General features: G+C 68.1%; 2 protein-coding genes across 2 annotated transcripts; both read right to left on the reverse strand.

Moving 5' to 3' along the window:
• Window positions 1–1402: 1402 nt before the first annotated feature.
• MAP1S (microtubule associated protein 1S) lies at window positions 1403–10157 on the reverse strand. The gene is given in 8 exon segments (XM_051639557.1): window positions 1403–3092; window positions 3621–3839; window positions 3923–4012; window positions 4014–7175; window positions 7506–7646; window positions 7794–7876; window positions 8502–8603; window positions 9997–10157. Coding segments are annotated over 5 exon segments (3687 nt in total). The 5' UTR covers window positions 7566–7646; window positions 7794–7876; window positions 8502–8603; window positions 9997–10157; the 3' UTR covers window positions 1403–2936.
• Window positions 10158–11107: 950 nt separating this feature from the next.
• On the reverse strand, window positions 11108–12322 carry LOC127393943 (cocaine- and amphetamine-regulated transcript protein-like). The gene is made up of 3 exons (XM_051639550.1): window positions 12195–12322; window positions 11522–11605; window positions 11108–11392 (listed from the first exon to the last, which is right to left on the reverse strand). Exons 1-3 carry the CDS (start codon window positions 12291–12293, stop codon window positions 11285–11287), a joined length of 291 nt encoding a protein of 96 aa, XP_051495510.1. The 5' UTR covers window positions 12294–12322; the 3' UTR covers window positions 11108–11284.
• Between the last annotated feature and the right edge of the window lie 2940 nt (window positions 12323–15262).

Raw genomic sequence — 15262 nt, forward strand, 5'->3', positions numbered from 1 at the left:
GCGGCGGCAGCGCAGCTGCGGGGCAGCGGAGGGTGCCCAGCCGGCGGGGACCCGGGGGGGCCGGGTGTCCTACAACCACCACCCCCCCCCGGTGCGTCACACGGCGGCTTCGGTTACGGTCCCTTTTGTCCCATCGCCGCCCTGACCGCGGCTGTGCCAGGCCGAGCCAGCCGGAGCCACCGCCGCACCCCCGGAGGGGGGACATGGGGCGGGGGGGTCGGGGGTGGGGGGGGCTCGGCCACCGTCACCGTCACCTCCCGGACCCCCCGGCATCCCCCGGGCACTTCGGCAGGCGGTGATGCTGGAGAAGCCCCCCCCCGCCAAACCCATCGGGGAGGCGGTGCCACCCCCTCCCCACGGCCGCGGACCCCCCCCACATCGGCCCACGCAGCCCAACGCCCACCCGCACCGTGTCTGTCCCCCCGGGGCCACAGCTGGGAGGGGGCTCCGGGGATGGTGACAGGAGCAGCCGGCCCCCCCACCAGCCCTGGAGGTCACAACCGACCTCCCGGGGATTGACAACCCCCCCCGCCCAGGAGGAGCCCCCTCCCCGAAATCCCGCCGTGGCCCCACGGCCGGAGCAAAGGGGGTTGGGGAATGATCGGGGGGGGGGGGAGGGCGGGGGTGACTGGGTGTGGCAGCAAGGGGGGGGCTTGAGAGTGGCTGGGGGGCTTTCAGGTGGGGGGGGGGGTCAGAGGCGGGTGCGGTGATCCGGGGGTGCCTGGGGGGGGTGTCAGGGTGGCTGGGGGCGGAGGGGGCTCGGAGGGCGTTTCCCCTCCCTGGTCCTGCCGGGTTGGGGCTTCCTGGGGAGGAGAGGGCTCAACCCCCCCAGCCAAAGCACAGGGACATGGGACCCCCGGGCACCCCCCCCCCCCCCCCCATCATGTACCAAGCGTGGGGGGGGGCAGCGCAGAGCGCGAAGCCCCCTCCTCCGCGGGCCGGGGGCGGTGGGGATGTGATGCAGTTTCCATGGCAACCCCGCATCCATCCTCCTCCGAGCTGCCTCACCACCCCACTCAGACTCTGCCCCCACTTTCCCCACCCCCTGCTTTTCACTAACCCTCCCCACGGTGATACCCTGGACCCCCCCTCCCCACCACCAGCAGCCCCCCAAGCCCCCTCCCACTACAGGATGCAGCCCCACAGCACCCCCCAACCCCCAAATCACCTCGCAGCACCCCCAAGACCTCACAGTGGCACCCAGCCCCCCCCCTCCCCATATCGCCACCCCCTTCCCCGAGGACCTGGGGACCCTCCCCCTCCCCGAAGCCCCCCCCCAAAAAAAACAGGAGGCAGAGCAACCAGGAACTATCTTCTCTTTAATGCTCATTTTTCAACACATTTGCCAAACGGGAACGGAGTGTGTGAGACTGGGGGGGGGGGGGGGGGTGTGTGTGTGTTGGCAGCCGTGGGGAGGGGTCGGGGGGATCCGGGGGGAGGGGTTTACAACACACACACCCCCCCCCGACCTCCAAACCAGCTTCCAGCTAAGAAAAAATATATAAAGCACTAAAGGTGAAACATTCAGTCCCCCCCCACCCCCCCCCCCGAACCACGATACAATCCAAGGTAAAACGCACCCCCCCCCCGGATGGGGCGGGGGGGGTTCGGGGGAGGTCGGGGGGGGGGGGGGGGGGTGTCACAGATAAATAAACCTCCCACGGGGACAGGTTTGGTTTGTTCAGTTTTTGTTTTGTTTGTTTGGTGTCTTTTGGTTTTTTGTGGTTTGGTTTTTTTTTCCCTTGTTTGTTTCTTTCTTTTTCTTTTTTTTAATCTTTTTTTTTGTTGTTATTTATTTTCCTCTTTTTTTTTTAAATTTTCCTTAAAAAGTCATTACAAAAAAACAACAACAACAAAAAAAAAACAACCAGGGAGGAGCCTCCTACAAAACGGGTTAGTGTTTGTTTGTCCCAGATGGGGCTGGAAGGTGGGGGGGGGACAAATCCTGTGTCGTACCCCCCACCCCCCCTGCTCCCCAACTCACAAAACCCCCTAAAAATTGCACGTGATGTTTGGTTTCTGGGCAGCCCCTTCCAGCACCTCCAGGGCTTGGGTCGGGGGGGGGGTGTCTCCCCCAGCCCCCCCCCTCCACATACAGGGTCAGGCCCCAGGACCTCAATGCTGGGAGGTAACAGCCATCAGTGCAGCGAGCTGCCAGGTCTCAGCCATCAGAAAGCCCCCCCAAAAGCTGCTGCATGTGAGGGGACACACACACACACAACCTTTCTTGGTGGCCAGAGGGTCTGGCTGTGCCTGGGGGGGGGGACACACACAGACCTCATGGCTGTAGTGCCAAAGGAGCATCCACTGCAGCCCCCCCCCCTCCCAAGTATGGCTGCTCCATGGGAACACCCCCCCAGCCCTCCAGGTCATCCCACAGCCCCCCCCCCCAGGTAGGTGAACTGGGCCCCCCCAGGGCTGCAGGACCCGGGAAGGAGGGGTTGGTGGCAGTAGTGGCTTATTTGGAGGGGGGGGAGCAAAACAGCAAACAATGAAATTTACCCTGTTGAATCAAGCACAGTTCAGCACCACTGCTGGAGGGGGGGACAGATCCTGACCTCCCCCCCCCCAGGCAGGGTCACCCTGTTCCTGGCTGGTCCCTCATTCCCCCTCCCTCTCCCCAGGGAGGTTGGTGGGTGCAGAGTGAGGTGTGGGGGCATGCAAGGGCCACGCAGCCTGTGGGGGTGCAGCATGTGGGTGTGCTGGGCTGGGGGGGGGCCCGGGGGAGCCCCTGCCAGTCCTTGGAGTGGGGGGGACACACACACAGATAACCCCACCTCCCCCCAGCAGACCCCTCCCCATCTCCCTCCCCTCCCAGCCACATCAGCCAGGGGCTGGCATGGCCCTGGGTGAGGAGGGAAGGAGAGGGGGGTGCTCAGAGAGGAGGAGGATGGTGGGGATGAAGCCCCCTCCTCCACTCCAACCCCCCCCCTTCCTCAGAACTCCACCTTGCAGGCAGGGAAGGTCTCGTCCTGCATGGCCACGGTGCTGTTGCTGCCCAGCACTGTGATGCCCAACTCCTGCTGCCGGTCGTGGGTTTCCTGGTACCACTCGTGCATCACCAGCGAGTCGAAGGTGGGGATCAAGGTCACCTGTGGGGACACCACCCACACTGTCACCCCCCCCACCAGCACCCAGAGAGTGGGGGGCGCTGACCCAGGGTGTCCCTCGCAGGGGATCTGAGTAGTGTGGGGACAGGCTGGGAGAGTTGGGGTGTTCAGCCTGGAGAAGAGAAGGCTCCAGGGAGACCTTAGAGCGCCTTCCAGTGCCTGAAGGGGCTCCAGGAAAGCTGGGGAGGGGCTTGGGACAAGGGCAGGGAGGGACAGGACAAGGGGGGATGAATTAAAACTGGAAGAGAGAGATTGAGGTTGGAGATGAGGAGGAAATTCTGGAGTGTGAGGGTGGTGAGACCCTGGCCCAGGTTGCCCAGGGAAGCTGTGGCTGCCCCATCCCTGGCAGTGTTGAAGGGCAGGTTGGATGGGGCTTGGAGCAGCCTGGGCTGGTGGGAGGTGTCCCTGCCCATGCAGGGGGGTTGGATCTAGATGATCTTTAAGGTCCCTCCAACCCAACCCAATCTGTGACTCTGGGATTTGATGACTGGGGGGGGGGGGGGTCCTCACCTGGGTGTCAGTGCCCCACTGATGTTTGCCAGCGAGCAGGGCATCGAGCAGAGCCCTCAGGACCCCTTCCTTCAGGTGGTCGTCACCGCTGATCACGTAACAGAGGGAACGGACGCGCCGGAAAAACTCCTCATCCACCGTCCGGGCGCTCCAGGAGCCGGGCAGGTAGGCCAGGTCCACGTAGATGGGGGGGGCCCGGGGGGGCTGCAGCCCGTGCACCTGCCAGGTACAGGGCTGTGAGCAGCCCCCAAACCCCCCCAAACCCATCACGTGCCCCCCAGAGACACCCCCAGCCCCCTTACCTGCCGGCGACGCCCGTCCAGCTCCCACTGGTGCTCGGGCTCCAGTGCCACGGGTGGTCCCTGGGGTGCGGGTGTCCCCGCCGGAGGGTCCCTTCTTGTCCCCAAGGGTCAGCCTGGCCTTGTCCCCAGTGTCACGGGCCGAGCTGGCGGGACCCCTGGCCTTGGGGGCCAGGGGGGTGTGTCGGGGGGGCTCAGCTTTTGGGGCGGCGGGCACCGAGCCCACACGGGACGGGACCCTCTTCACTTTGCCAGGGGGCTCCTTCTTCCCGGCGCGGGGGGGCTCGGCCAGCAGCGCCTCGGGGTCCACCATGCAGATGCCAGGCTGGGCAGGGAGGGGGCAGGGGTCCTTCATGGGGGCGGGCAGCGGGTCACGAGCCCGGGCCACGCCGCGGGTGGGCTGCTCCGAGTCCTCGTCCGACTCCAGCCCGTCGGCCAGGAGGGAGGGACAGTCCTCGGTGGCGGGAGGGACGTCGGAGTCGGAGAGGGTGGGCAGGGACTCACTGACAGAAGTGGGAGGGGTCTCTCCCGCCGGCTGGAGGGGCTGGCCCCGCTGCGGCACCAGCTCCTGGGAGGCGTCGCTGTCCGACAGGTCCCGGGGGCTGGCGGCGGCCGAGGGCGACCGCTCGGATTTGGGGTGCTCGAACTCGCAGGGTGACACCAGGCACAGGTCCACGTCGTGGGGAGAGTCAGAACGGCGGCCGGGCCGGGTCCCCATGTCACCATCAGCCCGCGGTGACTGGTGGCAGGGCCGCAGTGGCAGTGACAACCCACCCTTGGTGGCCTCTGGCTCCGGTGTCCCCCCGGTCCCCCGGGACCGCCTGCCCTCCTCCGGCGGGGACTCGCTGACGGGTGGCAGGACCTGCTCGAAGGACACCGAGAGAGACTCATCCACCTCGGTGGAGTGAGGGGAGCCCACCTCAGCTGGCAGGGAGGGGGTGGTGATGGTGGGGGACACGTCAGGGACGTCGTCCTTGAAGGGGCTGAGGGACAGGCAGCCCGCCTGCTTCTCCTGCGGGGCGCCGGGGCCGTCCTGGCAGGTTTTGCCCCCCGCTAGCGGCCACGGGTTTGGCTGCTGGTTGGTGCCAGCACCTGGGTCCTCCACACCATCGTCCACTGGTGACTGGTGGAAGGGCGTGTGGCCTGCACTGGCCGGCCCTGAGCTGGCTGGAGACATCATCTCCAGGGTCTTCTCCTCGGAGCTGCCACAGGCGTCCTCGCCCCCCTCGGGGCCGTGGTTCAGCACCCCGGTGGGCGTCAGGTCGAAGTTGACGCTGCGGTCGCTCTTGGGGGTCTTGGCCAGGGGTGAGGGGGGGCAGACGGCTCGAAGGGGGCTGCTCTCCAGGTAGTGGAAGCGTTGGTGGCTCTCGAGGTCTTCCAGGCCATTCTCCAGGCAGGATGAATCTCCTGGGCCCTCAGCCCCCCCGTTCTCCAGCGGTGAAGGTTCCAGCTCGCTCTCGGCCGTGGTGATGCCTTCATCTGTTGATTCCTCCTTCCTCCTCCTCCCACCAGCCCCCAGTGAGGCAGCCCCCTGGCCCTGCTCTGCCTCGGGCAGCATGTCCTCAGGGGAGGAGGACTTGGAGCCATCTGACACCCCTGGCTCTTTCCTGCCACCCACCTCCCGGGGGGTTTTGGCCTTGGGTTTCTCTGGCTCTTTCTTCAAGGGGGGTTTCTTGACGCTGCTGGTCTTGGCCAGGGGTTTGCGGGGCTCCAGGGCCGATGTTTTCCGGGCTGGGGTCTTGGCAGGAGCTTTGGCCTCTGCCTTGCTCTCCTTTGTGTCCCTCCGCAGCGTCTCAGCCTTCACCTCCTTCTTCACCACTGCCTTGACCTCCTTCTTGGCCTCTCCCTTCACCTCAGCCCCCTCATCCTTCTTCAGCAGCTTCTTCTCCTCTTTCCGGGGCGTGGGCTCCTTCTTGGGCACCACTTTCTCTTTGATCAGCTTCGGCTTCGTGTCCGTCTTCAGCTTCTCCACTGAAGAGTCCAGCTTGGCCCGAGCATCCTTGGCTTTCTCCTCTTCTGACCCTGCTCTGGCTGCCTCCCCCAGGGATTTTGGCTTCTCCTTGGTCCCTGCCTTCACCTCCTTCCTCTCCACCTTCGATGGAGCCTTCTCCTTTGGTGCCAGCACTCCGGTATCCACCAAGCTGATCTTGGAAGCTGACTTCAGGCTCTCCTTGCTCTCTGCCCTCTTCTGCTTGAGCAGCTTCTCTGGTTGGGATGCTGACGGTCCCTTCAAGTCATTCTTGGTGACCACGGGGTGCTTGAGGAACTCCAGGTGCTTCACCTTCTCCAGCCCCTCCAGGATGCGGCCCTGGGGGGTGCAGCCAGGGAAGAGGACCCGGATGATCTTCTCAGAGGGGCTGACAGGGTGCCAGACAAGCAGGGCACAGACAGAGGTCAAGCACTGCAGGGGCAAGTCCTGCTCCTTGGGGTAGCTGTTGCCCGACCATTGTTGCAGGAGAAAATCCAGCTCCTTGGTGCCCTTCACAGGGTTCAGAACATACATGTCCAACCGGCCCACTCCCATCTTCTGGAAGAGGACGGTGGGCTCAGCACGGGGTCCACTGTCCCGGGCCAGTGGGTTGGGATGGATGCCCAGCTTCTCCAGGTAGTGCAGGGTCAGGGCAGCCTCATCACAGCTCTTCAGCACCCGCGAGTTTCCCTCGATGTCCTTCAGCTTCTCGGAGGCGTTGAGGAAGACGACGCCGAGCTCGGGGGAGATGAGGTTCTTGGCCCAGTCCCCATTCCCCTGGGAGCTCTGGGACGGGTCCTCCTCCAGCTCAGCCAGCTTCCTCTGCAGCAGGCTGTTGACTCCAGGCAGGCTGTCTGTCCCCATGTGGGTCACCAGGATGGAGTCGATGCGGTCCAGGTGCCGGACCAGCTTCCAGAAGGATGATTTGGGGTTGGAGCCACCGTTGACCAAGACATTGAAGCCATTGACAGCAAAGAAAGCTGAGTCCCCTCTCCCGCCTGGGAAGATATAGCAGCAGGGCTTGGAGAGCTTCAGGAAGCCAACCATGGTGGGGGGCTCGAGGAGGTCGAATGGGGACTGGGGCTCCAGCGACTCCGAGAGGTACTCCATGAACTCCTCCAGCCCCTCCATCTCTGGCAGGACACAGCCCGGGTTGTAGCGCAGCTCGATGAAGTCCTGGAGGTTCTGATGGTCCAAGCCCGAGTCCTTCCACTCCCCAAAGTCAGGGCAGCTGATGGTCAGCCTGGCCTTGGCCGAGGGATCCGCGGAGCTCAGGATCTCCCCGACCTGCAAGAGGACAGGGACAGCTGGGATGGGACAGCCCAGGGGGTGCCCGGCCTCAGCCCCCCCTCCCTTGGCAAACACAAGACACCCCCGCCCCAGGATGCAGCCCCATCCTGCTCCCTGTACCCTGTGACACCCGGGGGGGCTGGTTCCCCACTCCCACCCACCCCTCTCTGCACACCCTGGGATGTGGCCAATACCCCACCCTCCATTCCCAGCCCCTTGTGCCTGCAGCACAGGCTGAGCCACCTCCTGCTTTGCCAGGAGAACATGAGCAGACAGCAACCCCCCCCCCCAGCTCCTCCCCGGGGGTCCCCCCGTCCCCTCCAGCACCTCCTTGTCGGTGAAGATCTGGATGAAATCCCGCAGGGAGAAGCAGCCTGTCTGCAGCATCAGCTCCCCTGTCTCCTCCACGCAGGGCCCAGCAAACACCAGCAGCTTGTGCTGGGACACATCTGTGATCAGGTTCCGCAGCTGGGGACACAGGAGGGGACACTGAAGAGGCCACCGGGGGCTCCAGCCCCATGGATAAAGGAGGGGACATTGAGCAGGGGACACTGAAGAGGCTCCAGCCCCATGGCACCCCCCCTTGGCTCCAAAAGGACCTTGGCCACCCCTCACCTCGTCACAGAGAGACTTGTCTGAAGGGTTGAGCAGCACCAGGGTCTCCAGGACATCTCCCCGGTGGTGAAGGGTCCTCTGACCTGTAGGGGAGACAGGGCTGACACTTGCCCCCCACCCCAAAACGAGGAGGCTGCACCCCAGTTTGGCCTCATCCCACGGGATTAGGGACACACGGAGAGGCAGAGGGCCAGCGCCTGCCTGCTTCCCCCACGGAAGAGGGACAGGCAGGACACACTTCCCACGTCCTTCCTGCTACAGGGAAAGCAGGAATGACAGGAATGAAAGCAGGGATGACAGCCTGAGGGGAGCCCCTTCTGCCCTGGGGTGCTCCCAGTTGGGGGCTGGGGGGGTAGTGGAGGGGTGGTGACCAACTGGTGTGACAAGGGGACACGGTGGGGAAGAGGCACCGGAGCGACCCCGGCATTCCCAGCTCCATCTTCTTTCCCAGGATACAGGGCAAAGGAAGCGGTTTCTCATGTGGGGGGGTCACGGGGCTTTGTGGGGGAGGGGGGGGGGCACAAAGCAAAGCCTGTTCCAGCAACAGCCAGGGGGGGATGTCAGGGAGGGGGGGCCAGCAGGGAGGGACGTGCACAGACGTGCGATTCCCTCCCTACTGGCCCCCCTTCCCTGCCACCCCCCCCCGGCCAGACTGGGGGGCTGTGTCCTGGACCCCCCCCCCCCTTTTTTTTTTATTTTTTAATTTACCTTTCACAATGCTGGAGAAAGTGGCCGAGTGACGGGACACAAAGAGCTTCAGCTGCTCATCCAGGTTGCAGGAGGAGAGGTCGATGTCCCAGGAGCGGATTCCTTTGTGGGGGACACACACCCACACAAAAATTAGGAGGTGGGGGGGGGTCCGGGGTGGGGGGGGGGCATCCACCAGCCTTGTGAGCCATGGAGAAACCCCCCCTCCTCACACCACAGCCCCCAGATGAAAAGTTTTGGCAAGAAGGGGCATTATAGGGAGTGGGGGGGGGAGGGGGGTGTGTGTCCCCCCCCACGGTGGGGGCTTTGGGGACACTTCAGGCCTGGCACGGGGCTGATGCTGCACCTTGCACGGTGACTCACGGCACCACCGGCTCTGCCAACCCGAAATCCCGGCCCCCAGGGCACCGGGGAAGCACCTCCGTCGAGACGGTAATTAAAGCAATTAACGGTGCTGAAAGATCCCGGGGCTCCTGCCCGGCACCCCCTGGGGGCTCCCGGCTCCAACAGAGGGGGCAGGAACTCGAAGGCACAGCCCCCAACCCACCCTAAGGGGGCTTCAAGATCCTCTGCAAGGGGGTTTGGGGAGGGGGGTGCTGCCAGCCCCCCACCCCCCCCCGCAGGTCACCGACCAACCGCTCCCCGGTAACGGCAGCGATGGCGCAACCCGGCTGGCTTGGGGGGGGGTGGTTTGCACGGATTTTGCAAGGGTTGGGGCCGTTTGGGGCCGTTTGGGGCCGTTGGGGTTCAGCGCTGCCCTCGCGGGTCCCACTGGGGAGGAGACCAGGGCAGTCCTGGGGACACGTGTCCCCCCCACACACAATTTGGGGGACCTGCTCCAGCCCGAGCCCACTCCCCGGCTCAGGCCACAGCGCCGGGAGATGGGAGCGGGGGCTGGCGGGGGTCCCCACAGCGCGGTCGTGTGTCGTCCCCCCCCCAGGCTGTGTCCCCCAGGGGGTGACAAGGGGAGGAGTCGGGTCACAGGGGTGCCAGAGCCTGCGGAGAGACCCCAGAGGGAGAGGGGGCAGGTCCCCAAGGTGCGTGGAGGAGGGGGTTGCACTTGGGGGGCAGATCCCGGCGGGTTTGGAGGAGCAGGGGAAGGGGATAAATCCTGGGGATCAGGAGGGAGCAGATCCTGGGGGGCTGAGGCAGGAGAGGGGGCAGATCCTGGGGGACCCTGGGGACCCAGATCCGGGAGGGGCAGAAGGGGCAGATGCCGGAGGGTCGGGGGGGGGGGCAGATCCTGGGGGGGGGGCAACAGAGCTTGGGGGCCCGATCCTGGAGACCTGGGGCAGGAGGGGCCGGACCCGGAGGGCCCGGGGGGGGTGGGGAGGGGGGCTGAGACCCGGGGGGGGGCCGGGGGCGAGGATGGATCAGATCCTGGGGCAGCGAGAGGAGGGACGCGGGGTAGGAGAGGGACAGAGGCCGGAGCATCGCGCGCGGGGAAGGGCCGCGCCGCGCCGGGCCGGGCCCGCCCCGGGACCACCGGGCTCACCTCGCTCCAGCTGCTGCAGCGCAGCGGCCAGCAGGCCGGGCCGGTGGCAGCCGCCGCCCACGATCGCCAGCAGCGAGTAGCGGCGCGGCCCCGCGGCGGGCCCGGCAGCAGGAACCGCAGCCCCCGGGGCCGCCGCCCGCCCCGCGTCCCCCGCGGCCGCCGCCGCCATCTTCGGCGCCCCCCCGCCCGCCGCGCCGGGCCACGCCCCGCACGTCACCGCCGCCGCGCCCCGCCTACTGATGTCACCGGCAGCCAATGGGAGAGCGCGGCGGGGAAAGGGACCCGGCAGGGCGGGGGCTTAAAGGGGCGATGGCAGGGTGGGGCCGGCAGGGTGGGGTCCGCCCGCACGGGCCGTGCGGTGCGGTGCGGGGCCGTGCGGTGCGGGGCCGGGTAGTGCTGTTCAGGGCCGTGCAAGGGGTGCGCAGGCCGGTGCGGAGCTGAGGGTGGGCGTTGCAGGGCGATGCAGTGACGGGAGGCAGCGCGCGGACGGGGCTGCGCAGCGCGGGGCAGTGATTGGGAGATGGGCTGTGCGGTGCGGTGCGGTGCTGGGGAGGGGGGGTGCAGTGCAGCGCAGTGCTGGGGAGGGGGCTGTGCAGCGCGGTGCTGGGGAGGGGGCTGTGCAGTGCAGTGCAGTGCTGGGGAGGGAGGGGTGCAGTGCCGTGCTGGGGAGGGGGGGTGCAGCGCGGTGCAGTGCTGGGGAGGGGGCTGTGCAGCGCGGTGCAGTGCTGAGGGGGGTCTGATGCGCCGCGATGCAGCGCGGGGGTGCGGTGCGATGCGGGGGTGGCACAGCGCACCGCGGGGGTGCAGTGCAGGGGATGTGCTGTGGGACGCAGCGCAGGGCAGCGCAGCGTGAGGCCGGGCTGGGCGGTGCAGCCCCCCTCTCACCCCCCTGCCCTCGGCCTCCATTCCCAGTCTTCTCCCCCCATCAGCCTCCAGTGGCTCAGGAGAACCCGGCCCACAGCCCCTCCGTGTCCAGCCCTCAGCCCCCACCCCAGCAGCGTTCCCCCCCCCTTCTGCTCCCCCACCACAGACCCACCCCCACTCACCTCCCCACGCCCCGTGCCCAGCGCTGGCACCCCCAGTCCCCCGAAGAGGAGGCAGCAGGTGGGAATCCAAGTCATTTAATACAGCCCCAAAGCAGGAGACCCGCAGCCCCCCGGACCAGAGCACCCAAGGGTGCTGGGGGCTGTGCAGCTGTGTCCTGGCACGGGGAGGGGGCTCGGGACCCCTGAGTCGTTCTCCACTGGGCCAGCAGCATCCTGGAGGGTGGCAGGGTCCCCGACGTCCCTTAGTTGCACTTGAGGATGAAGAAGTTGCAGGCGGTGCCGCGGGGGCAGCTGCAGAGCTTCCCGATCCGCGCCCCGCGCCGCACCGCACACGGCTCCCCGGGCTCGCACTGCGGGACAGAGGCCGTCAGACCCAGGGCTCGACCCTCCCCCGGGGACTGGAACCCCGACACCGGCACCCCAAGGGTCCAGTTCCGGTGCTGGGGTTTGCCCCCCACGCCTCCCCAGCCCGGCCGTACCGAGGGGACCCAGCTCAGCCGCTTCTCCACCGCCGGCAGCTCCCGGCGCCCCAGCTGCTCCAGCACCTCCTGCAGCGCCTCGACCTGCCGCGGAAGGCTCCTGTCACCCCAAGTGCCCCGGGGGCTCCGGACGTGCCACCCTGAGCTCCCCGGGACATCCAGGGGCTCCAGATCCATGTCACCCTGATCCCTCCAGGATCCCTCCTGCTCAGGGGGCTGCAGACCCATGTCACCCCAGAGTTCTGGATCCATGTCACCCCGAAGCCCCCCGCCCCCGGATGCAGCTCCCCAGGAGCTCCAGATCCAAGTCACCCCAGAGGGGAATCTGGGCTGTGACAGGATCGGGGGGCTCAGTCTGTCCCACCCCTCAGCTGCAGACCCGTGTCACATCAGGGCAGGATAAGGAGGGAAAACCTGGAAAAAAACCCTGCAAACTCCCACGAGCTGTTGCACATCCCAGCTGCGAGGAACCCCCCCGAGCCACCATGGAAACCCACTGGCGAGGCCTGGGTCTCCCCCACCCCCTCCCAGCAGCTCGGGGATGCTCTGGCACAGCCAGAACCAGCCCCAAACTGGGGTGAGGGGTGCAGGAGCACCCCGAGGTGCCACAGAAGGGCTGCTGGTGGCCCTGTCTCCCCAAAGCCATCGTGTGTGTCCCCCCCCAGCCCCTTACCAGCTCGGTCTCCCCCTGCCTGCCCCCGGGCAGGCTCTGGGCTGTGCCGGGCAGGATGAGGCCGGCCAGGCAGAGCAGGCAGAGCCAAGTGCTTCCCATGCTCCTGCTGCTCGACGTGTCCCTGGATGCTCAGGGATGTGCCCGGCTCTGCCAGCTTTATACACCCCCCAGCAGCGAGGGGCAAACACCCGCTGACGCAGGTGGGGAGGGGGTTTGTGTGTGTTCCCCCCCCCCCCCGCACCCCAGAACCTCCCCCTGACAGACGGGGACACACACAGACACACACGTTCCCCAGGAGACACGTCCCCTGGGACACACGGAGCCGGCAGGACCTGCGTCAGCGCCACGTCCAGACGGAGCAGCCCGAGAGCTGGTGGGCACTGAGCCCCTCCCCGGGCTGACCCCCACCCACCCCCCGGGGCAGGGGCCAGGCTGCCAATTCCCTGAGCAAACAAGGAGCAGAGCAGCTCGTCCTGGTGCCGGCAGAGCCCTGGGTCCCTGTGGGGCTGGAGCAGATGGGGGGGGGGGGGGTGGGGGGTGTCTCACAAACAGCTTTATTCCAAAGAAAGGGACAAAGTGGAGAGACAAAATGGGGGGGGGGCAGGGGGGGCTGCAGCCCCTCTAGGCCAGGGCTCTGATGCAGAGCAAGCCAGGGGGTGAGGAAGGCTGGTGCTCCCACCCCTGCAGCAGGACCCCGGAGGGGGGAGCAGCCCCTTCCACCAGCAAGGGAAGGATGGGAGCAAGGGCTGCCCCCCCCGAGAGGGTGTGGGGGGGCTGGATGCAGCTGCTGGGGAGCAGAGACAAGTGAGTGGTGAGGAAGGGGTGATGGGGCATCCCAGCCCCCCCAACCCTGTGTTCCATAGCCCTCCCAGATACCCCCGTGGGGTCCCCCAGCCCCTCAGCATCCCTGGGGGGGGTGTCCCTTTGTGTCCCCCAGCCCTCCCAGATCCCCTCCCCAGCGGGGTGGTGATGTGAGAGCGGGGTTCAGTGCAGGGAGGGGGGGGTCCCCCAAACGCACCTGCTCTCTTAGCTGGGTGGGGGTTTCTTCCTCAGGCAATGTGGCCATGGGGGGGGCTCAGCAGCCTCTGCCTGGCTTTTCTGGAGACCCTGGGGCACAGAGGAGTGGGGGGTCATGGGGGGACACCCTCTCCTCCCCCCACTGCCCCCCGCAACCCTCCGTACCACGTAGAAGCCAGTGTGGTACCCGCTCATGTACCAGGCCATCAGCATGGCAGCCAGGGCCTCCTCCTCCTCCTCTTCTTCCTCCCACAGGCCTGGGGGCCACGGCAGGGGGGGCATCACCTGCCAGAAGCCCCCCCAGTCCGTTAGGAAGAAATGGGGGGGGGTGTCTCAAAGCCAAGGGGGATGGCAGACACTCACCTCGGGGGGCTGAGGGGAGAAGGACGCCTCCTCACCCTTCCTCCTCATCCTCCTCCAGGCATCGGGGGGCAGCTCCCATAGCCATGGGGGACCCTCGCCCTCCGGGGGGTCACTGAGCCCACCCAGGGGGGGGCAGGAGATCGCCCAGCACCGGCTCCTGGTGTTGCCGGGGCCGTCGAGCTCCATCAGGCAGGTGCCGGCAGAGGGGCCCAGCCCCCCGGGGGGCGGGACGGGAGGGGTCACAGCGCGGACCCCCGGTCCCGGGGGGCTGGGGACGTTGGTTGCTCACCTGGGGGCCTTCCTCGGCCACCTCCTCCTCCTCGCTGGGGGTCACGCTCGAGGTGGGGAGCTCGGAGCCACCGTCCTGGGCCAGGGAGGTGCGGGGGGAGCGGAGCCCCGCAACGGAGCCGGGACCCTGCGAGCAGCAGAGGCTCAGGGAGCGCCCCGGACACCGGCCGGACCGCGGCCACGGTCTAGTCCCGCCGACCAGGGCTGGTCCGGCCTCTCCAGCCCCGGCCCAGCCCCGGTTTGGTGGCCCCAGCCCCGGTCCGGCCCCGTCCGGGTCCAGCCGCCCCCAGTCCCGGCTCCCCGCCCGGTCCCCCCGGTTCGCTCCCGGTGCCGCCCCCGGTCCCGCGGCTCCCGCGGCCATAACCCGGCACGCACGTGGCCTCACGCCCCGCCCACACCTGCCGGGCCCCGCCCACCCGCGCGGAGCCCCCTGGGAAGTGTAGTCCCCGCTCCGGGCGGGGCGGGGCTTGTCGCGACTCCATTTCCCAGAGGGCCCCGCGCGGGGCGGGGCGGGGCTCCCGGTGCTGCCGGTGCTGCCGCCTGGCGGGCGGGCGGGCGCTGGAGCGACCTGCGGCGCTCGGGGAGCGGGGGCTCGGGGGGCTCGGGGGGACACGGCGGGGGCGTCGCGAGGGGCGGTTGATGCGCCCGTGGGTGGGCGACGGGAGTGAGCGCCAAGGGGCGGGGGGCCCGGGCCGTGCCCCCGGTAGGTGGCAGCCGCCTCCCGCCCCAGGCCCGGCCCGCCCGCTCCCCCGCCGCGGGCCCCGCCGTGTCCCCGTTTCCCCCGGCTCCGAGCACACCGACGTCTCCCCCGCCACCCCTCCCCGGTACAAGTCGCGGTGCTCGGACCGAACCCCCCCCCCACCCCCGCGCCCCGGTGCACGAACCGCCTCCCCCCGGTGCACAAAGCGACCCCCGCTGCAGGGACAGACCCCTCCCCGGGGCAGACCCCCGGTGCAAGGACCGACTCCCGAGAACAGCCCCGTTCCACGGACGGACAGTCCCGTGCAAGAAAAGACCCCCCGGTCCGTGGACTCACCCCCCGGTGCACGGACCGACCCCCACGGTGCAGCCCCTGTCCCACGGACCGACCCCCCCACCCCACGGTCGGACCCCCCCCGCTGCAGCCCCCGGTGCAGGGACCGACCCCCGGGGCAGCCCCCGGCCCGTTCCCCCTCCCGGGTGCGGGGTCGGACCCCCCCGTGCCCCCCGTTCCCGCACAGCCCCGGGGGGGGGGGGGGAAAGGGCAGTTTCTGGGCGGGGGTTTCCCCACGCGCCCCCCCCGCACCGGCTCATCCCCCACGTGGGACGCGGCGGCGGCGGCCAATCCCCGAGGGGCCCGCCCCTCGCTTTGTGCCGCGCCAGCCAATCGGAAAGGCGGGGGCGCCGGGCGAAGCTCCGCC

Source organism: Apus apus, chromosome 24 (genome assembly GCF_020740795.1).
Source record: "Apus apus isolate bApuApu2 chromosome 24, bApuApu2.pri.cur, whole genome shotgun sequence".
Classification (NCBI taxonomy): domain Eukaryota; kingdom Metazoa; phylum Chordata; class Aves; order Apodiformes; family Apodidae; genus Apus; species Apus apus.

Coding starts and splice junctions, on each gene's coding strand:
- LOC127393943 (XM_051639550.1), bottom strand. CDS start 12,293: ATGGGAAGCACTTGGCTCTGCCTGCTCTGCCTGGCCGGCCTCATCCTG. Junction 11,606..12,194: donor GGCAGGGGGAGACCGAGCTG/GTAAGGGGCTGG, acceptor CTTCCGCGGCAG/GTCGAGGCGCTGCAGGAGGT. Junction 11,393..11,521: donor GGCTGAGCTGGGTCCCCTCG/GTACGGCCGGGC, acceptor TCTGTCCCGCAG/TGCGAGCCCGGGGAGCCGTG.